The sequence below is a fragment of the Eucyclogobius newberryi genome, unplaced genomic scaffold, assembly GCF_026437365.1.
Source record: "Eucyclogobius newberryi isolate DKJ021-1_F unplaced genomic scaffold, fEucNew1.0.hap1 SCAF_21, whole genome shotgun sequence".
Taxonomy (NCBI): domain Eukaryota; kingdom Metazoa; phylum Chordata; class Actinopteri; order Gobiiformes; family Gobiidae; genus Eucyclogobius; species Eucyclogobius newberryi.
Genome location: NW_027315846.1, coordinates 17,490,579 through 17,516,040, shown reverse-complemented (window position 1 = coordinate 17,516,040; position 25,462 = coordinate 17,490,579). Strand labels below are relative to the sequence as shown.

Below are 25,462 nucleotides of genomic sequence, written 5' to 3'. Positions count from 1 at the left end.
CCTTTTATAAATCTATGGTCATTCCAGACTAGGTCAAACATTGCTTTAGTGTTTCTACTTTACAGCTCTTTCCGGCGGTGTGCAAACTGCAAATCTATTAAGACATCTATTAAGACGTGTGTCGGTTTCCATGACAGAGCTCAAACACCGGGCCAAAATGCCAAATGGCACACTCACATCCCTCTCCACCTTGCATTTTGGCTGTTGTTGCCCTGGGCCAGCCCTTCACACTCCAGGGGTCTCCGGGTTCCTTTTGTTGTCTTGTAAGAGCTGAGAAGACCCTTCCACCCCAGCACACGGCCTAATGACAATAAAGGCCAGGCTAAATCACATCTAAAGACAACTGTAAAGCATGCCTGGGTGTCGGGACCGGTTGCCCTCTGATCCCAATGTTTCACTCCATAAATTAGGTGAAAGAAAGAAGATGGAATAGGGTAGAGGCTTTGCTGGTGGCTACATGTTGATCATCCCCACACTCTTTATAAGCGCATCCCACTGAGAGGCTTTGTGCATTGGAGGAACAAACCAGAAATCCCCTGGTATGACTGCTTAATTAAGTTTAAAGGAGACTACCGTAATGTATGAACCAAGGCGCACGCACTGCATCACTATTACAACTGTCACGATGGTCCAATTGGGAAACGTATTCAACAGCAGCTATAAACAATCTATTTGGAAGAAAAATAATAATAATAACTACATTGCAATTACGTACTGTCCCATATGGATACAGTATGCACTTTTACGCACGACAGACGCACTTTTACGCACGATAAACACACTATTCAAGTATTATAGCAAGGTAATAAAGACGAGATTACGCCTCACAGAGCACGTAAACTACAAACTAGTCTCTAAAAGATAAATATTCCAAAAGATAAAGAGACACAATCTTTTAATGTGTTTGAATGTAGAGCGCGCTAAGTCGAGCCCCGGCAGCCGCGCGTGACTACGTCAGATAAGTTTATAACTTACCGGTCAAAAGTCTCCACCGTGAGCTCTCTACCGCACAGCGTCCACGTGGTTCCTCCCCGGGGCAGGCTACTCTCAAATATGTTCATAAACGTGAACGAGAATAAGTGTTTTCTTCAGCCGTATGTCCGAGGTTTGACTCGTCTCCAGCGCCGCTAACGTTAATGGGACAGCGCGCGCGCCCGGAGACTGCGCGGACTCCTCCCAGACACGGTGGGGTTAAACTCCTCCCTCTTACGGACACGCGGAGGAGGACACGCGGAGGAGGAGGACGGGGGCAGTGGTGCGGCTCTACTACTGTCCAGGGACTGTCCAGGGATGATATGTAACACAGACTGCGTCACTTGTATTCTCTTTACATTACCACAAAGGATGCCCAAATGAATAATATCACGGGCCAGTTTCATTCAAACCTGTTGGACAAATAGTTGCCTGATACAATCAAAGCAAGGGTGGTTTCTTAGGATAACTATGTATCTTCTTCGCTCATCATAAACGTTTTTTTAATTGAGTGTCTTATGACGTCATATTTGAGTCTGCTTATGATGTCCTAAAGCAGACACTATATGTTATTGTATTTTAGGATATTTTACGCGTTTCCGCTCCTTGACACTTTCACCGATTTCAACAAGTTATATCTCTTTACGATCGCTTTCAGGCTGTTGCTTTTGACATTTTTACATACCAGAATATTTTTCAGTATTTGCAAAAGTAAATTGCTAGCTTCTCTACAGGGAGGAGGGGGTGCAGCCGGGTCACCGAGGCTCTCTCTCTTTCTTCCTGCTCAGGTCTGCGTTCAGCACGATCTTGCAATTTGTCAGGACAAACAACTATTTGAGTCGCAAACTACGCAATCATCAATTGTGAATTACTGAGCGTCATTGGTATGCCGCAAAACGCAGCAGAAAACATGGAAGGGCGGGAAGGCTGAATATTTTTCAACAAATATTGAAAATGTTCAACACATGTATTACTCTGACACACATGTTACACACATGCAGTACTTTCACACAAATGCAGTAGCTTTTCCACAAATCTTTACACAACTAAACTACATGATGTTGTTGTTGTTGTTGTTTTATGGCGGTTGGCATCCGAGTGTTGCATTACCGCCAGACTTTATTCTTCAGACGTAGTCCTACATGATGATGTTGTTGTTGTTGTTGTTTTATGGCGGTTGGCATCCGAGTGTTGCATTACCGCCAGACTTTATTCCTCAGACGTAGTCCTACATGATGATGTTGTTGTTGTTGTTGTTTTATGGCGGTTGGCATCCGAGTGTTGCATTACCGCCAGACTTTATTCCTCAGACGTAGTCCTACATGATGATGTTGTTGTTGTTGTTGTTGTTGTTGTTGTTGTTGTTGTTGTTGTTGTTTTATGGCGGTTGGCATCCAATTATTGCATTACCGCCAGACTTTATTCCTCAGACTTTTCGTAGTCCTCAGACTCTGTCGTAGTCCGTAAAAGTACTCCTTCCATTGCTTTGGTGTTACAAAGCCCATGAGGTCATGATATGACTTTGTGACAAGAATAGTTGTTGTTGTTGTTGTTGTTGTTGTTGTTTTATGGCGGTTGGCATCCAATTGTTGTTGTTGTTTTATGGCGGTTGGCATCCAAGTGTTGCATTACCGCCAGACTTTATTCCTCAGACTTTGTCGTAGTCCTCAGACTCTGTCGTAGTCCGTAAAAGTACTCCTTCCATTGCTTTGGTGTTACAAAGCCCATGAGGTCATGATTTGTCTTTGTGACTAGAATAGTTGTTGTTGTTTCAGAGACCAACCGGCTTTATTCCAGGGAGACTCCTCTTCATCTTCCTCTCCTTCTTTGACGTTCGGTGCTTCCACCGTACAGCTCCACTCTTCAGGCTTCACTCTATAGGCTTCAGCACCACTGTCTGGACTGAGCTTTATGACCCACATGGGGAGGACATCAACACCATCACAGAGTGCATCACGGACTACATCAACTTCTGTTTTGAGAACATTGTTCCCTCCCGGACGGTGCGGTGTTTTCCAAACAACAAGCCATGGATTAACCGTGAACTGAAGGCTCTGCTGAAGGAGAAGAAGAGAGCCTTCAGGTCAGGGAACAAGGAGGAGCTGAGGACTGTGCAGAAGGAGCTGAGGAGGAAGATCAGGCAGGCTGAGGCCGGCTACAAGAGGAGGATGGAGGAGCAGCTGCAGCAAAAGAACATTCAGGGAGTGTGGAGGAGCCTGAAAACCATCTCGGGCTTCAAAATCCCCCCTGCCCAGACAGAGGGGGATCTACAGTGGGTGAATGATTTAAATGCTCACTTCTTGAGGTTTGATCGGTCACCCGCCCCTCCCCCTGCACAGCTGCATGCTCCCTCTTCCACAGCTGGACAATGCCCTGCATCTGTTCCTCTTCGCTTATCTGCCCCGGACCATCGGCTCCCCACTTCGCCTGGACTCACCCATCCCCCCAGCACACAGTCCCCCTGCCAACCACTGACTGTCACAGCAGCACAGGTGAGGAGTGAGCTGAAGAGGATTAAAGTGAGGAAGGCAGCAGGACCTGATGGCATCAGCCCCAGGCTCCTTAAGTCCTGCGCAGATGAACTGTGTGGAGTTATGGAGCATGTCTTCAACATGAGCCTGAAGCTGAGGGTGGTACCACAGGTCTGGAAGACCTCCTGTCTGGTACCTGTGCCTAAGACACCGCGCCCCAAAGACCTCAACAGCTTAAGGGCAGTGGCTCTCACGTCCCACCTTATGAAGACACTGGAGCGGCTGGTCCTGGACCACCTCCGCTCCACCGTGAGCTCAGCCATGGACCCGCTGCAGTTTGCATATCGGTCTGGCATCGGAGTGGAGGACGCCGTCATCTCCCTGCTGCACCGCTCTCTCTCTCACCTGGAAAAGCCTGGCAGCTCTGTGAGGATTCTGTTCTTCGATCTTTCCAGCGCCTTCAACACCATCCAGCCGCTGCTCCTGAGGGACAAGCTGGAGACGGCTGGTGTGGAGTATGACCTGGCAGAGTGGATCCTGGACTACCTCACAGACCGACCCCAGTTTGTGAGAGCCCGGAACTGTGTGTCTGACACTCGGACCTGCAGTGTGGGGGCGCCCCAGGGCACTGTCCTCGCGCCCTTTCTCTTCACCCTTTACACTGCAGACTTCAGACATGACACGGACAGCTGTGTCCTGCAGAAGTTCTCTGACGACTCTGCCATCATCGGACTCATCACGGACGACGATGACGCGGAGTACAGAGGACTGGCGCAGGACTTTGTGGACTGGTGTCAGCGGAACCACCTCCTCATCAACGCGGGGAAGACCAAGGAGATGGTGGTGGATTTCCGCAGACGCCACCCCACTGCCCCCTCACCAGTGAACATCCAGGGACGGGACATTGAGAGAGTGGACTCATACAAGTACCTGGGTGTTCATCTGAACCACAAACTGGACTGGACTCATAACACAGACGCACTGTACAGGAAGAGCCAGAGTCGGCTCTACCTCCTGAGGAGACTCAGGTCTTTTGGAGTGACAGGGCCACTCCTGAAGACCTTCTGCGACTCTGTGGTGGCATCGGCCCTCCTGTACGGTGTGGCCTGCTGGAGCAGCAGCATCACAGAGAGGGAGAGGAGGAAGCTGGACAGAGTCATCAAGAAGTCCAGCTCCGTCCTGGGCTGTGCTCTGGACTCGGTGCAGGAGGTGGGGGACAGGAGGGTCCTGGCTAGATTCACATCTATGCTGGACCATGAGTGTCACCCCCTGCAGGACACTCTCTCCGCTCTGGAGAGCAGCTTCAGTGAGAGACTGATCCACCCTCGATGTGTGAAGGAAAGGTTCCGTAGGTCTTTCCTTCCTGCTGCTGTCAGACTTTATAACAAAAACTGTTAGTACTGAACACTCGCAATACTGACCTAACCATGTGCAATTCTGTCATATGTGCAATTGCTGTTGGAATTCATGTGCAATTCATGTGCAATCTATGTGCTGTCGTGACACATATTCATGTGCAATTACTGTCGTGATCACATGCAATGGTATTTATGTATTTATTTATTTATTTGTCTATGGGAGTTTGTATTTATTTATAGGAGATCTTCTACTGAAAGTGTTTTTCAGACTTCCTATAAGTGATCTGTTCTTCTGTATCTACCTCTGTATCTACCTGCGTTGCACCAATGAAATTTCCCCATGTGGGACAATAAAGGAATATCTTATCTTATCTTATCTTATCTTAATATGTCCACTGATGTCGCTGCTTGGTAGCCGTGCGTCCACGAGACTGGGCGAGGACAGGAGACCACCCCCACCCCCATCTCGTCACTCCGATCACTCTGACCCCCCACAAGCAGACCCCCATCACTCCGACTCCCATTCAGCGCCTTTAGCCCGTTTTCTATATCTGCCCAATCAAGCTCCTCTGCCCCAAGGAATCTCCCTGCAGCTTTAGCAATGATCCTGATCCTTTCAGTTCTGCCCCGAGTCCGAGCAGCACAGCCCACAACATCCACCACAAAGAGCACAAAATCCTCTCTATCCACAACCAGGGCATTCCCATCAATTCTGGAACCTGCACACTTGGGACCTCCACTCTTGAAACCCCCACACCCCCTGGGAGCCACGCTGGCCTTTCTCATCTCGCCCTGGCTGGGAGCAGCGCCGGCTCCTCTCTCTGTATTCACTCCAAACTCGTTACTTGAAACTTTCTTGACTGCATCTGCATAGGATATACCTTGAGAGACCTTCATTTTCTGCACCTCAGCAGCTCTTCCGCTAAACCTGCATCCCCCGCAGGCAGAGCTATGTTCCTCCACCCAGCCACAGCACTTCAGTTTTGCACCCACATCACACTTCCCACACTCATGATCTCCTGCACATTTACCACATCCTTGCCTCCCTCTACAGACCGCTGCAATATGCCCAAAGCGCTGGCACCCAAAGCAACGCAGGGGCGGCGGAACATATGGCCTGACGCTATAGCACATGTACCCAATGAACACCTTACTAGGCAGGCACCTCCCTTCAAGTGTTACCATTACCGACAAGCTGTCACATCTTACCCCAAACCGGGTCACCTTCAAACGCCTAGCGTCCACCACCGTAACTCCAGTCAAATTCTCCTTAACTTCATCCACAGACGTCGCCGTAGGGACACCTAGGATAACTCCTCTGACCGTGTTTCTTTCAGCATTAGACACAAGAATGTCCTTTCCACCCAGACGTTTAGTTCCAATCGCCTTCCGTTGTTGAGCCGCGTCCTTGCACACGACCAGCAGCGAGCCATCTCCAAGGACACTCGCACTCTTGATCACTCCCACAGCTACAGTTAGGCTCTTTGACAATGCCACTGAATTCCACTCCTTAAAGGATGCACTATCCTGTGCAAGCTTTATGATCACCTTACAGTCTCTGCTCTCACCCCGGATATCAATAGCTTCAGCCTCATCCTGCTGCTCATTCCCAGAACCCTCGGACGAGCTAAGGGACTTTTTACGTTTCCGGGCACGAGCAGCCAGAAAAGGCTGCTCCTCCACGCCGTCCAGAACGTCTTCCATCCCCGATCCACTCTCCTCCGCCATCTCCCGTCTCTCCAGACCGGGTGTTGAGCAAGGTCTCCTCACAGTTGTTTCTTGTTTTTGTTGTTGTTGTCCTCAGACTGTCGTAGTCCGTAAAAGTACTCCTTCCATTGCTTTGGTGTTACAAAGCCCATGAGTTGTTTTTCGTAGTTGTTGGTATCCAAGAGTTGCATTACCGTTCGGTGCTTCCACCGTACAGCTTTATTCTTTAGGCTTCATTCTATAGGCTTTAATATGTCCACTGATGTCGCTGCTTGGTAGCCGTGCGTCTACGAGACTGGGCGAGGACAGGAGACCACCCCCACCCCCATCTCGTCACTCTGATCACTCTGACTCCCCACAAGCAGACCCCCATCACTCCGACTCCCATTTAGCGCCTTTAGCCTGTTTTCTATATCTGCCCAATCAAGCTCCTTTGTTCCAAGGAATCTCCCTGCAGCTTTAGCAATGATCCTGATCCTTTCAGTTCTGCTTTGAGTCTGAGCAGCACAGTTTACAACATCCACCATAAAGAGTACAAAATCCTCTCTATCCACAATGTTTGTTGTTTTATGATGGATGGAATCCAAGCGTTACATTGCCTTCCATTACTTTATTCTTCAGACTTTATTCTGTGTTTCAAAGCCCATGAGTTCAAAGCACGTTAGAACATCCTCTTGCTGTTTAATGGCGGCTGGAATCCAAGTGTAAGGAGTACTTTTACGGACTACGACAGAGTCTGAGGACTACGAAACGTCTGAGGAATAAAGTCTGGCGGTAATGCAACACTCGGATGCCAACCGCCATAAAACAACAACAACAACAACAAAGTCTGGCGGTAATGCAACAATTGGATGCCAACCGCCATAAAACAACAACAACAACAACAACAACAACAACAACAACAACAACAACAACAACAACAACAACAACAACAACAACAACAACTTTATTCTTTAGAATTTATTCTTCAGACTTTGTTCTTCAGACTTTAATCTTGTTGTTGTTGTTGTTGTTGTTGTTGTTTTATGGCGGTTGGCATCCAAGTGTTGCATTACCGCCAGACTTTATTCCTCAGACTTTGTCGTAGTCCTCAGACTCTGTCGTCGTAGTCCCAGACTTTAATCTTCAGACTTTAATCTTATTCTGTGTTTCAAAGCCCATGAGTTCAAAGCACGTTAGAACAGACTCGAGCGTTCCTTGAAATGAACATTCCATTCCATGGCTCGAGCATAACAAGAATAAAGTCTTTACTACACACATGTAAAAAGCTGTACGGTGGAAGCACCGAACGTCAAAGAAGGAGAGGAAGATGAAGAAGAGTCTCCCTGGAATAAAGCCGGTTGTTGTTGTTGTTGTTGTTGTTGTTGTTGTTGTTGTTTTATGGCGGTTGGCATCCGAGTGTTGCATTACCGCCAGACTTTATTCCTCGGTTGGTCTCTGAAACAACAACAACAACAACTATTCTAGTCACAAAGACATATCATGACCTCATGGGCTTTGTAACACCAAAGCAATGGAAGGAGTACTTTTACGGACTACGAAAAGTCTGAGGAATAAAGTCTGGCGGTAATGCAACAATTGGATGCCAACCGCCATAAAACAACAACAACAACAACAACAACATGTAGTACTTTTACGCAATAATGCAGACACTCGCAATGGTTTTAGCCATTGCACATTATCTAGTTTTATTTGTTATAGTCGAAACATGTTATTACCAGTCAGGGCATATAAACGCTGACACTCAAAGTCCTCAGAAATGGAGAAGAGTCAACAACATTTCAAGTACACAAAATATATAAAAACCTAAAAAAACAAACATGGACTCACTACCCGTATTTTCCGGACTATAAGTCGGGGTGCGACTTATACTTATATTTATACTTATATACTTATACTCCGAAGCAACTTATATGTGATATTATTTGTTATTTTCACACTTACAACCTTATTTCATACTCCAGTGCAACTTATATGAGTTTTTTTTCCTCTCTATTATGCGTTTTTGGGCTGGTGCGAAAAATACAGCAATTATAAACTTCAATAACAGGGGTTTTTACAGCTTTGGCCTAAACATAACCATGCTGTTGAATAATCTGACCATGTGTTTTTGCATCATGTAGCAGGTTTTATTACCCTACATGCTTACTATTTATAGATAACTTGATGGTACTTTCAGATAACTAATTCTCCTGGGCTGACCATGTGGAATTTACAGTACACCAAGGCTCTAACAAAGTCAAGAGGCAATAAACAGGCTAAATTTAGCTTATCCATTTTAAGTGTTGTATTAGAGCCCACTCAGGACGACATAGTGAAAGCCACTTGTTGCAATCATAAATAAGGTAAATATCTAAATACTGGTTTTGTAAATGATATTGTAGACATAGATTACTGTGTGTGTCGTTTTTTTCCCCACTTGTCATTTCATGGTGATATATATGTTTAAAATCATAAAGCCTATCAATTCTAAATTCTTACTTTTGGTTATTTTCATGACTATGATTTCTGGAGGTTGTTTCTACGTTGCTCCACTTTGGTGTGCACACATTTCTCCACTATTTCTGTTATTGGATTGTATGTTATTTCCAGCCCATGTGTGCCGTCCAGCAGGAGAGCTCTGGTCACTCCGCATCTCATTACTCATAATTGGCTCTGAGAGATATCCGGCCACCTACTGCACCAGCAGGACCCCTCCCAGACACTCAGCAGAACCAGCAATATGAAGGCTCAAACCAACAGACATTAGAGTCATTTCTTCTAAAACAGAATCAGTATCACATGTTTGTTTTTTTTTATATTGCCAACGTTAAACATGCAAATATGATAGCTTTTTATTACACCTCTTCTTCTGTGTCATAATATGTCAATTTGCTCCGATTTCTAAAAACACAGTCACAATTTTGCCTATTATATTTTGCCTTTAGCCCACTTCGCCCACAATCCTCGATAATGGTATTCTAAAATGGCAACATAAATGACCTTAACCCTAACCCATCATACAAGTGTGATAAACTAATTGACAGGTGGGCTGGCATAACCATAAACATCATTTTAACATTTCAACACCTTGTCTTCAAATCTAGCTTCTGTAATGAGAATTCCCTCACCTCTGGTCCAGTCATATACCATACTCGTCAGTGCTTTGTTCTGTAGTAATAATAGGGCTTCACAATGGTCTACCCTGCACCAAGGGATGTCCCTGCTAAGTGCTTCTCTCACCTCTCCCATTCTACATCATGTGATATGACCATTATTTCCACCGTATGAACTGCTGAGCTGTGAACCTTCTCTCAATCTGTAATTACTCCTCTCATTTGTCAGGTCGTTTCAAAAGCTCATCGCGGTGCTTCTTTGTGGTTGTCTAGAAGGAAGCCCGTGTGCCAGACAACACAAGAAATGAGATGTTTTGAGTGGACAGGGGTTGGGTTGAAATGGTGAATTCAAAACCACTTGTAACAATCCCTTACTTGTTCCTAAAAAGGGCTTGTAACTTCAAAGTACAACAGACAAAGGGTGTCTGCATTAACACTTGGATAAGCCTGAGCTGGGGGAGGAGGAGGTGAGGGGGAAATGCATCCTTTCAGTGAGAGCTTTTAATCGAGCCAGGCAGGTTTAACTAATGAGAAATCAATGAAGCCAAGGAGTGCAATATGAGCTGCAGCAGCACACCATTGGGATTCTGGTTGTACATATGTAAATAGTATTTTTATACCTCTTTATAGACATAGAAAATGTGTAAAGTGGATATTGTTGGTTCTGTCAAGAGTTGTCTGTAATTGTCTTGGCTTTGTGCTGAACCAGTGATTATCCAGGGAGGACCCCACCTCACACCCAAAACAGCTCTGACAAGCCCGGCTCTCTGCAGCCCTTCAAGGACACAGACAAATGCATATCTGAAGGTAAATTACTATGTCAAAATTGTGTGTTTGGTTTCAAAATAACCCAAGCAATTCAATTCGTTTTTCATTTTATTTTATTATTATTGCATTGTATGTTTTGGTTTTGCTGGTTCTCAATAAATCCACAGTGTTTCTCCAAAGCTTTGTTAACACTGTATTCACCTCCTCTCACTCCAGTGCATAAGGACTCTGAGTCAAGTCTGTTTCCAAACGGACAAATATAATAACTGGACCACAAGTGGACAGGTCCATGTGTGGTCTTAAAAAAAAGATGTATTAGAAGTAGAAAAGAGCAGGAAGCAGATTGGAGAGGGCTTGACAAGAGGCTAAATTGTAATGGCTGGACCACTGGGCAGTAGAAGGGCTTGACAGTGGTGACCCATGTGATGGAGACTGACCTGAGCTGTGTGATAAGCAACTGTGGCTGAAGTTACAAACATAACAACATAAAACGTGACAACCATGACTAGGCAGGTGGTCTTAATGTTAAGCTGGATTGCTGTATAATAAAATTAGAACACAAGTGGGACTTGTTTACTGTAGGGAACAAAGCTGCTTTTGTAGGGTTTTTTTTCTCAGAAGTTGTTGGCACGAAAGGCCCTGGGAATAGGAAACACCTGACCGAGTTATCACAAGTTCAAATTACTACTAACATCTACTGTCTGGCACAAGGTGACAAACACACAACACAACACAAAGACTGCCTTCCCTATGGGCAAAGTAGCAATGGCTGATTCTAATTAGTTTGAATGCTGCTATTTTGTTAAGTGTATAATGTGATTTGTACTAAAGCGCATTCTTGTATCTTCAATTACAATCTGGAAAAAGAGAAAAAAAAAAAATTGACCTGTATTTAAAATCAACCAAAGTGTAACATTGTTTTTGCTGTTGTCAAAGAATTAACAGGAACAAATTACCGCACAATTAGTGTTGTTAGTGTTGACATTCCCACATTTATTAAGTCCTAAACGCTTTATAGGAAGTAGTTTAAATTGCCTTGTTAAAATCTGCTCGTTTTGACTTTCCTAATTAGAAACATGCCGAGTCCTCGAGGTTTTCCCACAAAATCATCACCTAAAGATGTAACACATGGTAACTAAAGTGTATGTCTGCTCTGGTTTAGGTGAGTAAAGGGAATGGTGGCTTGACTGTTCAGTTGTATTTTATTTTACTAAAAGGAAGTAGTGCCGTTTTCTATTTGCATGTATAATCCAAATAACTTGTAGCAAATCTTAAAAAAACAAACAAACAAAAACAAAAGCACACCAATGTTATTATGTGATGTTGCGGTGATTTACATGAGGTCCAGAAGAATATACATCTTTCTTTTAGATTTTTCAGATGTTGTACTGTATGTGCTTGTTAAACTGTCTCATTCTGCCATATGCTCATGCATCAGTCGTTATTTATCAATCTATTCATAACTAATAGCAGTGTGCATGTGGGACCTTTTATTTGGGCTGTGAAAGTGGATTAGTTCTGCTCTGATGTCTCTGTGACTGAAAGAGGCATATGTATTGCTACGGATGCCGTCATTCATAAACCATCTATCAATCAATCAATCAACCTTTATTTATAGAGCCCGTTACAACACTCAATGTGACAAAAGTGCTTCACAATAAAATCAAGGCATCAACTGGCATCAGTTTTATTTAAGACATGTAGAAAAATGCTGCATTTTCTTTATTTCTTAAGGATTATTTGACCCGCAGGCTTTTTTAGACAGGACAGCTTAGACCATGAGTGTCACCCCCTGCAGGACACTCTGTCCGCTCTGGAGAGCAGCTTCAGTGAGAGACTGATCCACCCTCGATGTGTGAAGGAAAGGTTCCGTAGGTCTTTCCTTCCTGCTGCTGTCAGACTTTATAACAAAAACTGTTAGTACTGAACACTCGCAATACTGACCTAACCATGTGCAATTTTGTCATAGGTGCAATTGCTGTTGGAATTCATGTGCAATTCATGTGCAATTACTGTGAAATTCATGTGCAATCTATGTGCTGTCGTGACACATATTCATGTGCAATTACTGTCGTGATCACATGAAATGGTATTTATTTATTTATTTGTCTATGGGAGTTTTTATTTATTTATAGGAAATCTTCTACTGAAAGTGTTTTTCAGACTTCCTATAAGTGATCTGTTCTTCTGTATTTGCCTCTGTATCTACCTGCGTTGCACCAATGAAATTTCCCCATGTGGGACAATAAAGGAATATCTTATCTCTTAGCGTGAAATGGGGATGAGAGAAGGGAGGACATGCAGTAAACTGTCCGAGCCGGGATTCGAACTGCGGCTGGCTGCATTTTCAACCAAAATTATACATAATTAATAATTGAAGTCATTTTAAAGACTTATATCAAGAGGATTTGAAATGTATATTTAATGCATGTATTATTATTATTACAGTCTAGAGACAAAAGATTTTGACTTTTGATCTACAAAAAAGACTACATTAGATTCTAACAGATAGCTTGTGAAATGTTATATTATATCCTACGATTTATATTTAATTTAGTCATCTCTGGCTCTTTTTATTATGGCCCTCCTTGTTGGGTTAAAAGCTCTTAATAAAAAGGATTGATAAACCACTTTTACAGCTGACACACACCACTAATTGCTACACTGGATGCACAGCCTGCAGTTTGACTTGTAATTACACAGATGAACTGATGAATGGTGCTTTCATGTCTAATGCTTTCTTCTATAATAGTATTGACTGCACAGTACAGCCTGTTTTCAAGGTCACTTGGTGTGTTTTATTCCACGCTTCTTTTTCTCCCTCATGGTCTTTTCGTAGTCTTTAAGTCAAGACTTTCCATGTTTCCTAGCGTCCTTGTTTACTGTCCTTGTGGCCCTCCAAACCAGAGAAGGACACTCTAGGGGGGCAGGTCACATTTCTGTTGGGAGAAAAGACAAATGTCCTTGCCACGTCCTCCCTGACCTCTGACCCGTGCAGGTTATTCCAAAGAATGTCTATTCACTGTTAGATATTATGACCTTTGTTGCTTTAATAACAACATTCCAGGGTGGGTCAACAAAACAAGTATTTATAAAGATGTCATACAATTGCAAGCTAAGTGCCATCTCCAACCACTAGGGGCCAGTAAAGGCACAAAGTAAAAAGTATAAATTCAATCCCATGTATTCAATTTAGCCTAAAATAATGTCTGTGCAGTACATTAAACACTGTGCTATACCTAAGCTCTCTACCAATACATTTTAAACCCCAGCAATTCCTTTGTAGTGAGTCTTTTTCAAATTTGGTCCCACACATATTCTTGACAAACCTAAAACAATGTTATTTTATTATGAATGTCATGCAAGCCCCACAGAAACTAGCATCAGTGACAGAACAAGCCACGTTTTGCCTCTCTCACTGGTGAATGAAAAATGCCCCGCACAGAGGTGACACTGAAAATGAAGCCTGTGGTACGACTCAAAGGACTGAATGAAAAGCTAATAGGAGAGTGGAGACGCAGTGGTAGGATAATGAGGACAGAGGAGAGGGCAGGAGCAAGCAGACAGGGCTGTGAGGAGTGCAGCATCAGCGCCGGCCGTCTCATCACTCCTCTGTCAAATATATGTGCCTCGGGGCAAAACATGTGCGCTTCTGTATCTAAGGCCAACAAGGAAGACGGAGATGGAAGAAAATTTACATCGAAAATGATTGGTATGTTTGAATTCATTAAAAAAGTAGTATAGGTTTATATTAGTCCTATTCAAAACATGGAAACCCAGATATTCTTTTGCCAGGCTTTATTTAAAAGGTCAGCTGTAACATGAAATGGGAGAGAGTGGGTAGAGACATTTGGCAAGTGGTTGAGACCTGGAAACACCGAGGTGATAACAACCACATAATGTGCCATGCATTCAAGTTTAAACCACTACACAGTCAGCGAGCACAATTGAAAATTAGTATTGAAATTAAATACAACAATATTCCTGAATTGTTATATAATGGTTATGATCTACAATGGAACTTGGTCAAGACTACAAGGTAAACAAATATTATTTTGTTTGGGAAAATTCCATTCTATTCCATTCTTTAAATAATTATCATTGTTGAGTTCAGCACCTTTTATTTAGCATCAAAATTAAGTTTGGAACAATAGCTTCAGCCACTTTAACTGATCGTGTGTAACATAACTTTGTTTTTCTAACTCCTTTAGAATGGTTGGTCTGATGGCGTGTCTGTTGGATAAGCCCAGGCTGGCCAGCTTTCACTCCCCATGTGCATCATCTGTAGTTGAGTCACCAGAGCCTGAACCACTTTTATAAAATATTGATCACTGCAGTTGCATTTTGGGAGATTCTTTGGGATTTTATCGGGATGTATCAAAGTGTAAATAAAGACAAATGCCTTTTGGTTGAACTTCTCTGGTCATATTCACAGCAGCTATTTTGAGTAAGAAAAATACTAGAAGAAGTGATCAAAAAGGAGCTCAGCAGCCAAGATGAAGTGGAGGATGAGAGCTCAAGCTATAAACTTGAAAATGAAACTAAAACTACAAGTACACATCAAACAGGGGCAGATCATAGGATAGAGGTCAATCAGGGCAAAAACATGACCCGAGAGTGATAAAGTCACCATCCACCAGCCCTTTATCTCCACATGCCGGGCAGAGGAAATCTTCAGAAAGAAGCTGACCTTTGTGGAGACAAAAAGGTGGAACAAACATGAGACCCACACCAGCCAAGGGGAACTAACTCGGGTTGAACCTTATGCCCTGGATTAGAGTAGATGGGGCGTGAATGGTTGGCTGTTCTGATGATGATGTCCCTTGTGACATCCTCTTCTTCCACTATTTTCCTCCTCTTCATTGTTCTTTTCTCCATAGTCCTCCACTTCACTCTTTCTCTTTGTCTTCCTCACTGACCTCCTAATTGTTGCACTCCTTTATTTCCTGCGGCTTTTTGCTCTACTTCTCCTCTTTGACCTCACTTTGCGCTCTACTAGTCGCTCTCCTCCTCTTTCTCTGCCTCCAACTTATCCATTTCCTCATCCGACACCTTGTCCATACTAATGCTGTGATCTCCTTTGGTTTCTCCATAATTTGAGCTCAAATCCTCCTCTTCATCCAATTTTCTTTGATCAGCTGCATAACAGCCTCAAGAGCCTCCTCTTTTTTAAAGCTTCTACTAATTTCCGAACCCCAAAAATGGCAGCTCAATGACTAGGGCAGTCCTTCATCTTTATTTACACTTTGAAACACCCAAAAATATCAGCCACCTTTGTGACGATTAATGTTGATCTTTGAGGTCCACTTGTTTTGACTCTCATCCCTGAACGGTTATGGGTTCACACAGGGGCCACAGGGGGACAGCCACAGGGGGACAGCCACAGGGGGACAGTCACAGGGGGACAGTCACAGGGGGACAGTCACAGGGGGACAGCCACTGGGGGAAAGCCACAGGGGGACAGTCACAGGGACAGCCACAGGGGGAAAGCCACAGGGGGACAGCCACAGGGGGACAGCCACAGGGGGACAGTCACAGGGGGACAGCCACAGGGGGAAAGCCACAGGGGGACAGTCACAGGGGGACAGTCACAGGGGGACAGTCACAGGGGGACAGCCACTGGGGGAAAGCCACAGGGGGACAGTCACAGGGGGACACAGTCACAGGGGACAGCCACAGGGGGAAAGCCACAGGGGGAAAGCCACAGGGGGACAGCCACAGGGGGACAGTCACAGGGGGACAGCCACAGGGGGAAAGCCACAGGGGGAAAGCCACAGGGGGAAAGCCACAGGGGGACAGTCACAGGGACAGCCACAGGGGGACAGCCACAGGGGGACAGTCACAGAGGGACAGTCACAGGGGGACAGCCACAGGGGACAGTCACAGGGGGATAGCCACAGGGGGACTGTCACAGGGGGACAGCCACAGGGGGACAGTCACAGGGGAATAGCCACAGGGGGACTGTCACAGGGGGACAGCCACAGGGGGACTGTCACAGGGGGACAGCCACAGGGGGACCATTTCTGCGTGGGACTCTCAGACAATATTTATAATAGAAGTCAAATGGAGAAACACGGTGTTTTTGTACATAAACCTCTCCCATTCACAACACAGTACAAAAGAATGATTGACATATACCAGGCAAGTTTTCAAGTCTACTCTTTTATGTAGGGACATATTTGTTCTTTTTATTATTACTTTTAAGGCTTTATGGTCTAATAAAGTAAGAAATAGAAATCATATTGATGAAGTTTGCACAGTTATGAGTAAAGTAGGATTAAAGTTTTGAAAGTAGAAAAAAACTATTATTTGATGTGGATTTTGAAAGTAGGGATCCTCGAGGGTCTCAAAGTTGATGAAAGTGACTTTTTATAAGTTACCAGAGGGACTAAAGCAGAATTAAACACTTAAGTAGTAAGTTAGTATCTGTAATTAGTCTTAAAATGTATATTTTGTATCCCTCCACGGCTCAAATCTGAATGTAGAACAAAAAAACGTCTATATACACACACAATAAATATTGAGACTCAAATAATATTTTTCCAACTACTATTATTGAATGATAAGTCCATGGTAATTATTGTAACAGGCGTTATTACACAGCCCTAGATCTATGTACCTTGTACATACTTTGCTGTATGTATTGTATCTGTTGCCCTTTCTTTACAATTATGTCTTAATAATGCAAATTGTTTAGCATTGTTTTCCCTCCACACCCTCCTTCATCTCTACTTTAGTTTATGGCTGATATCTATTTCTTATACTTCATGTCCCAAAACCTCTACATCCTGTGTTGGCCATACACTCCACCTCTATCAGCCCCTGTGGGACCTCTTCTCTGTCAGTGAGGATTCTCTTCTAGGGCGGCCTGTCACTGATGTTCCCAGCGCGCTCTTCGGCCTAACCTCCCTCCACCTCTGGGACTATCATGATAACCAATCCTGTGAGAGAGGAAATCCACTCTTTGTAAGCCCAAAACTGTATGTGTCCATAGTGGGAAGGCAAAGATCATCGTTTCAGCTCCCTTAAGCCTGCTGGTCATTAATAAACATGATCATGAATGTTTAATCCCAATCAGTGGGGTGTCAAGGGAACCCGCAGAGGGGCTGGTGACAAAGTGAAGTGGACTGGACAGATTGGAGGACAGCAGGAGGGAGGGTCGATGTGCATGATACTGGGTCTATGTGCATGGTTTATAAGTGCAGGAGACTACAAAAGAAAAGCTTTATAATTACACTACAGAGGCGTATTGTATATTCTCCATTAGATGAGATATTAAGTGCTGCAGATAGCACAAGTTCACTGTGTACATACTTCAATTACTGTTAAATGTCCAAATGTGAATGGCCAGCAGCACGTTGACAATGTTTTTCCTGTTCAATTTACAAGAAAACAAGCAAAAATGTAATTGGTTTGAACTATTAAACCTTTTGATACCGGCAGCATTACACTAAATATGATCATTCAAGTACAACACATTGACCTTATTTAGCTCAGTCATTGAAATGTGTTAATTTGTGTAAAAATACAACAAAAATAATAATTTGAAATGCCCAGTATCTGACCAATACTGTAAAATGCAAAACAAAAATCCTCTCAGAGCCCTGTGACACGTGTCTTGTGTTGAACTCATGTAATTTACTACAAAATGTAATTTACTACAAAACTAATCTGTTTCCCTTTGTTTGACATAGATGATTCAGTATCCCTTATTTGTCTGTCTCCAGTGCTCCCAGTCTTCCTCACTCATATTCTTCACACAGGTAGACAAGAGGCGGCCTTCAGAGATAATTACTACGTGCTGCTGCGGCTCGCACGCAGAGCAGGTGTTGGGACCGGGTAAACGTGGTCCTCTTATGTGGGAAAATGCAAACACATCGGGAACAATGAGGTCGACTGTAGCGCTGGATAAAACAGGTGTGATAAGTGCAGGAAGAGCTGAGTCAAGCTTCAATATCACTCTTTAATATGTCCATAATGATAGACTTGATGTGCTACAATTTGGTTACAGCAGTTAATAAAGCAACCCGTCTGTTTATGTTTCCACTAGACCATGATGGGAGTCAAATGTTGTATTAATATAGGCTACGGCCTGTGGTAAAACATACTGGCACAAACATATCTGTGTTGAGACAAAGTTTGTCTCATTTAAGACGCACACAATTCCTTGGAGTCGTTCCTCATTGAAATTCAAGAGACTGTAACTAATAGAATGAGTTTTTGAATACGCTGTAGTCAGGCTGGGACGAGACACAATTTCCACAATAATGAGACAAGGTGGTATTTTAACATAATTTATAATGAATAAATCGTGCGATCCAGTTCACAATTATGGCTTCACATTTTATTCTGTTTTTGTCATTGATGTACTGCTTTTTGGAACTACAGCTTCTCAAGGTTTTTGTTTTGATAATTTTCTTGTGGCACTAGATCCAGTGACTGAAAGGTAATATCATTAGACAAAAATATGGGCAGTCATAGGATTTTTCCAATTATGGAGGCCATTTTGAGGACCACTGACCGTTCCAAAGACAGAACATCAATGTTTAGATTTGTTCGTTGCTGTGGGAACGGTCCCAATATTACACCACTTGAAACACAGGAATATGGATTTGGAAGCATTCATGGTAGCTATCCATGGGTTTCATTCATCTTGAGGACCTTTTTCCATTCAAAAGGTATGTGTTTTGAATTGTTAATTGCTATGGCAACGGTGCTAGACTTCCATCCCCTTTAAACCCATGGAAAGGCTTTGAGTCCCCTTTTATTGGGACACCATTGCCAAAACTTGACCAAAATCTTTAGGATTTGACTTGAGTAAATGAATTAGAAAAAACATATATATTTGTATAGTAGTGCTCGAGTAAGCTCCACTTTATAGCCACTCTACCCACCTCTGTCAGAACCGTGTGTTCATGGTTTTTCATTACCCAACTTGAAGCTGTACCAGCCTCAACATGACCAAAGTGGGTCTGTCTCCCCCTCACTGCTGGGAGACCGACAGTGGTGGTGGGCCTCCTTTCATTGTTTGTCTGTCTTCACTGATAAACTTCATGTTCAAAGTATTGTCAAAGTTATAGCCCCCAGCTCCGCACCCTGTCCCAGTGCTGCAATCCCTCTTCATCCTACACAAACACTACCACCTCATTCATGTTTCCACTTTTAATAAGCTCCCTCGTCACCCTGCGAGCACTAAAATCTTCTCTCGAATCAACTCAATCAGGCTAAATGCTCACGGCTTTGTCTCCTCTTTAGTGTCATTGGTAACGGCGGTGACTTTTGACCCTAGCACCACCCTGGCCCTTCACTTTCAATGCAAGAGGAGGGAACGGCAGCAGCCAGGAAGATCTGCTCTCGTCTAATGAATGAGACAGGAAGTCAGGCCAGATAATGGTATGTAAACACATTTGGGTAATTGGGGCGCCTAGTAAATTAATTGAAGACATCAGTCATTGAGCGGTTTGTCATTTTGGGTATTGTGTTCCCATTATAGCATCTCTGAGCATGTTTGATGTCAGTAAAGCAGGGTAGACATTGAAAGGCATGTACAGGAGAGATAGCACGTGTCTCCTCAGTGTGCAAACAGCAGCTTGGCAAACAGACCTGAGCCATCATCACAGAGATAAAAGTGCAATTGTGCTACGGAAACAGCAGACAGGAAGATGACATGTTGCTAAAATTAATAAAGAGGAAATTGAACAGTGGGACAGCGACTGTTTGGTCAATTTGAGGAGGTAATTGAAGTGGTGCGTCACATCACACCATCGTTCAAAAATTGGGAAAGGTTTATTGGTTAAAGATGGCCTATTCAACTTAAGGCCTAAACCGGTCTGATCCGGCCTGTGGACCATCTTCCAAATAACAAAATATATGGTTTATTTTTCTATTGATCTAGTCCTGGTTCTAGTCCTTTTTTAATCCTGGGATAATGTAGGTTCAGACTTGCCGTAAGAGTTGTTGGTAATAGTTGTAATTGAATTCTGGTCAGTATTGGATTAGAAATTTTGCAGAGACGTTTGGAATTTATTTTTCACAAAAATCTAATTTTGCAGTTGTTATATTATCATGACTGAAACAGTAAAATTGTTGAATAGCCCTGGCTTAAATCCTTACAAAGTTTACGATAAACAGATAAAATATTAGAGAAAGAGGCTGATGTGGGTCGATTATGAAAATGGAGGTAATTGGATAGAAAAATAGTTGAATTTCTAAAATATCTTTACACTGGGTATCTTTTTCCAGAACAAGTCGGAGTACAACAGATTGATGGATTCTGTTGGAAATGGGAAGAAACAAAGCTTTGTTGTATATGTCCTGAGTAGTTTTTTTCTTATGCGAGGGACTGTCAAATTGTATATATCCTAAAAAAAGAGCATTAACACTACATAATTTCTACCTTTCAATTCCTGCACATGTGGAGATTCTAAACCCTTCAGTGTGAGCCAGTTAGTCTGCTCAGTCTGCAGTCCTTAGGCGTGCAGAGATGGACCTGTGGCAGAACTCTGGACCAACACTAGGTGAAGGCAACACGGACATCTCTCATTCTGAGCGTGTGTGCTGGCCTTGATAACACGGCACCAATGAGGCACTGGCAGAGAGCAGCGCAGTGCACTCCCACAGTTGTGAATAATTAGTGTGTGAGTGCAGGGGGAGATAGGGGATCCCTCTCCTCCATAACAACCAAGATACAGACGACTGCATTCTGCCCAGGATGGATGATGGAGGTTATGAATGTGAGATCTGGATGAGAAACGTCTATACAGCGCACAGAAGATAAGCTGATTTTTATTATGGGGGATTTTTTTAGGAGAGAAGAATCAATAAATGTAATCAATTAAGAATGCAAGACAGAGGGAACCAGGCCAAGCTCACATGGAGTGACCCCAAATCCATTTATCACACAAATCAGGTATAGATACATTTGACAAAAGCTACAAAAGCAATTTAGACTGAGTGGGCTGGCACCGCAAAGAAAAGAGTTTAATGTGGATATAGGGCACAAAGACTTTAGTCTGAGAGTAAAGAGAGGTGAGCATTGCAGATTTTTAACTGCACCCAGTCTGCCTGTTCTGCTGTAATGATATACTGCTCTCTAGTGGCCAAACAGTGAATTGAAACAGAGGATAACTCAAGTGTAAACTATAATGCCTAAAATGAAGAGGAAAAAAACAAAAACTCACTCTTCTTTGTATTAAATCCCAAAGCACATGTTGCTATGGAGGAAAAAGTCAGTGCGCCATGTTCACTATGACACCATTTGTTCTGACTAGTCCGCCAAGTGAGCTGTAACACACAGGACGCAGAAGTGGACTGAGTGGCCTTTCTATACCGTTGGGATTGGCACTCATTAGTGGTGCAAGATGGGTAATCCTGCTTTGTTCTATAGGCCAGACTGAGGTTTGTGTGTACCAACGAATTTACCTTGGATACATGTTTTAGCCATGCACTGTATGGTTGAGCTCAAACTGAGACAAGCACTGTTGATCATATATTACTGTGTATAGAACATAAAGACACCCTATAATGTTGTTGATGTTGGTTGCAACTGTAATTAGGAATGTATGAATTTATTATGTTTTCAACCTATGGTTTAGGTGTTTTTGTATCAGTAAATAGTGTGTAATCTTTATTGACATCAAGTGTCCATTACACATATATTCTGCTGTATAATACTGCATTACTCCACTATGTGCCATTCTCCTTTTCAACAAAGTGCTGAGGTGGCATCACCAGACTCTAGCACAGACTGGATAAATGGCAGGGCTGTTGTTCCCTGGCGTTGGGCTCAGTGTATGCAGTGTAGTGTGTAGTATACAGTGTAGTGTGTAGTATACAGTGTAGTGTGTAGTATACAGTGTAGTGTGTAGCGTAGTGTGGTATGCAGTGCAGTGTGGTGTTGGTGTGTGCTGTGTCAGCTCTTCTTCCAGCTGTTGAAGCTGGGATGGGACATGATCTACAAGGCTAAAGATAGTCAGCTCCTGCATTATACAAATACCCTTGTTTTCTACATAGTAGGTACCAGGTGGGTATCTTGATGTTATTAGCTTATGTATAAATATATATATATATATAAAAAAAGAGTTTAAGTAATACTCACCCAGAAATGGAAAAAATCTGACGCACCTTCAATTTTTTTTTATTCATCACAAGTTTAACTGAAAACAGCAGACTATGGTTTTCTAATATGCCTCAAAGTAAAAGCACTACAAGATTGAAATGTACAAGAGAAACAGGTTAAGACATGGCTACAGGCCTGCATGCACAGATGGAGGATATACAGCGTTGTTCTGAGTGCTGTGCAGACCAGTTTACTGCTCAGGTCTCAGGCACATCCATCTGAACTGTACACAGTGTCTGAAGTGATACTGTACTGTTTGTTGGGTAGCATCATGAAGAACATCTGTTCAAAAAGGCACAACCCCAACAACATCCCGACTTCAGAGTCACCAAGCAAACGCTTAGAAACTACAGACTACACGTCCCACAGCTGCATCGCACAGTGCTCTGTGGATGGTCATTTAAGCAGCAACATCAAATGAACTGGTTCCAGAACACAATTGTGGTCCTGGGTCAGAGAACAGTTCTAAAGCGTGTGTTGAAACAGACAAAGCCTTTATTTCAGACTGAAACAATATGCACCATAATCCAACACATACTGCCAATCAATTCCTGCATTTCCTGTCATTTATTTTTATGTTTGATCAGAAATAGATTGTGTGTGTCAATTTTAAGAAAACATCATATTTTTTTTTTCCAATTTTAACATTTGCACTATTATTTTTGTGTGTAGAAGTAGTTAAGAAAACACCAGTGGAGACCACAAGCGCGTGTGCAGACCTTTGCAGCAGCACTGTACAGAAGAGAAACTCACTAAAACCGCTCTGTTCAAGTACTGAGTGGAGTCTAGCCAATCCATTGTTGCAGCCAGAATTTCTACATTTCTTCCATAGGAAGGTCAAAGCTTAATTCCCCCATATACAATTAAAACATTAGCAGGCTATTCAATAAAATTCACCACGCTTTAAAGTTTAGGTCAATTAAAAATGGGTGGGATAAGAAATAAAATAAAATACATTTTTCTAGTATGCTATTGAGCCTTCCATTTAGGTACACTGGCATCAGTGAATTAAAATAGTCATTAGTCATCTGCTGTAATGTCCAGTGTGGTGGAGGTGCTGGGAGTTTGTTGACATGAGTACAGAGAAGAAGAGAAACGCTTTACAAAATGATCTTGTACCTACTGAGTGATGATTATGTCCCCTCAGTGTCTGGGACAGAGTCTAGCACAGGCTGACTCGCAGCTTCCTCCGTGGACTCACTCTCTGTATTATTCACAATGTCCTCAGGAGAGCCAGGCTTCTCCTGCTCCACTTCACTTTGGGGAGGCACAGAGTCAGAGGAGAGGTCTGCAGTGGGCTCTGGTGTGGGTTCAGCCATGATACTGTCAAGACCAGGTCCATTCTCCCAGGAAGGCGGGGAGCCTGCAGACTCCTGTGTGTCCTCCTCCTGCACGTTGTCTTTTCCCAGAGAACGGCTGGTCTCCTCAAACAGACCCGTCGCATACGAGTTCAGGGACGGCTCCTGGGTTGGCTCCTTGGATGCTACCTCTGTGGGCGGTGGAGAACTTTGAACCAGGGCTGGACGTTCTGGAGAGCCCATGGTTGGTGAGGACTGGGTGACTGGGTGAGCCGGTGAATCTGTCTGCAGTGAGGTCTCAGAGGGTGAAGGGACAAAATCTGGAGACTTACTCAAAGGAGCTGGGTTTTTAGAGGATAGAGCAGGGGATTGGGGGAGCACGGGGGATTGGGGGAGCACGGGGGATTGTGGGGGAGGAGATTGAGTTTGAGGCATTGGGGAGACTACTCTCTCTTTTGGAGGCTTTGACACAGGCTGCTGGCTCTGTGATGGAGGGGGAGATTTATTTGGAACTAAATGTTGTGGCTGATGGCCCAAGAGTGGGGGCCGGGCCTGGTTCAATGAAGGGGACTGGAAGCGAGACTGAATCTGAGGGTTTAATTTCAGGGGCGTTAACATTTTGCCTGGGTTTAGAGCCAGGTTTGGATTTAGGGGTGGAGTTGGAAGCAGCGGTGTAGGCAGGGGCAGAAGAGGAGTCCAGTTTCCTCTGTCTCTGTCACGCTCTTTGTCCCTCTCACGCTCGGCCTCTCGGGGGCGCTCTCTGCCTCGGTCCCTATCCCTGTCCCTGTCCCTGTCTCTGTCTCTATCCCTATCCCTATCTCTATCCCGTTCACGCTCTCTCTCCCTCTCCCGCTCCCTCTCCCGACTGGGGCGACCTCCGTTCATCTCGCTTCGGAACTCAAAGTCCCGCTCATCCCGGTCTCTCTGTCTGTCCCACGGCCGCCTGCGCTCATCTAAATCTTGGTGCAAGTCACTGTCAAAAGGGGCAGCAGGAGCAACTCCACGACTCCAGGGCTGTGGGGGTCCAGGTGGCCCTCCGGGACGGTTGTCAAATCGACTGGGGAAGGTTTGTCCAAGCGTGGGGCGATCACGCTCATCAAAGTCCCCTCTGGTCTGACTCCAGCGGGTCTCTGGGGTGAAGCCCGCTAGAGCCTGCAGCCGGCCCACGAGGCTGTTTCTGGTCGGCTGAGCACCCGGCGTCTGCAGTAAGGGAGGCCGGCCACTACCCGGGCCCCCCAGGGGTTCTCGCTGCTCTGGGGGAGGGGTTCGCAGTAAGCCGGTGCTTGGCTTCTCCATCGGGGGGAAACGATAATCTTGGTCTTTTCCCTCGTCAGCCCCAGAGGAAGGCTCCTCTTCAGTTTTGGATAAACTTTCATTGTTAAGATTGGGAGCTCTGTTAAAATGGTCCAACTGAGAGAAAGGGGCTCTGGCCCGGGCCTGTAGCGAGCCATCTAGAAGGCCCTGCTGCATGAGGAGGGGGAAGCGTCCAGCTCCAGGGAGCAGGTTTGGACGTACATCCAGAGGCAGCAGCCCCGGCAGGCGCTGTGCCGACAGACCAGGGTGAGTGAGAGACGCTGAAGGGTGCATGCCCAGGAGACCCATGCCGCTGCGCACTGCATTCTGCATACCTGCACAAGCACAAGGGGACGGACCGTCAAGAACAGCTAAAACGTTT

The 25,462-nt window shown here is 44.2% G+C and overlaps 1 protein-coding gene across 4 annotated transcripts in view; it reads right to left on the bottom strand.

Annotated features, from left to right (window-relative positions):
• The window catches only part of tiam2a (TIAM Rac1 associated GEF 2a), a 74,433-nt gene that overhangs the window by 29,016 nt on the left and 19,955 nt on the right, over positions 1-25,462 (bottom strand). For 3 of the 4 annotated variants that reach the window (XM_072457921.1, XM_072457923.1, XM_072457924.1), the window contains one exon: positions 22,492-25,415. In XM_072457921.1, coding sequence (XP_072314022.1) covers positions 23,623-25,415 — 1,793 coding nt within the window. In that variant the 3' untranslated portion in view covers positions 22,492-23,622. Of the gene's footprint in view, positions 1-22,491; positions 25,416-25,462 lie in introns of those variants that run through there. The other variant, XM_072457922.1, reaches the window with a different exon arrangement.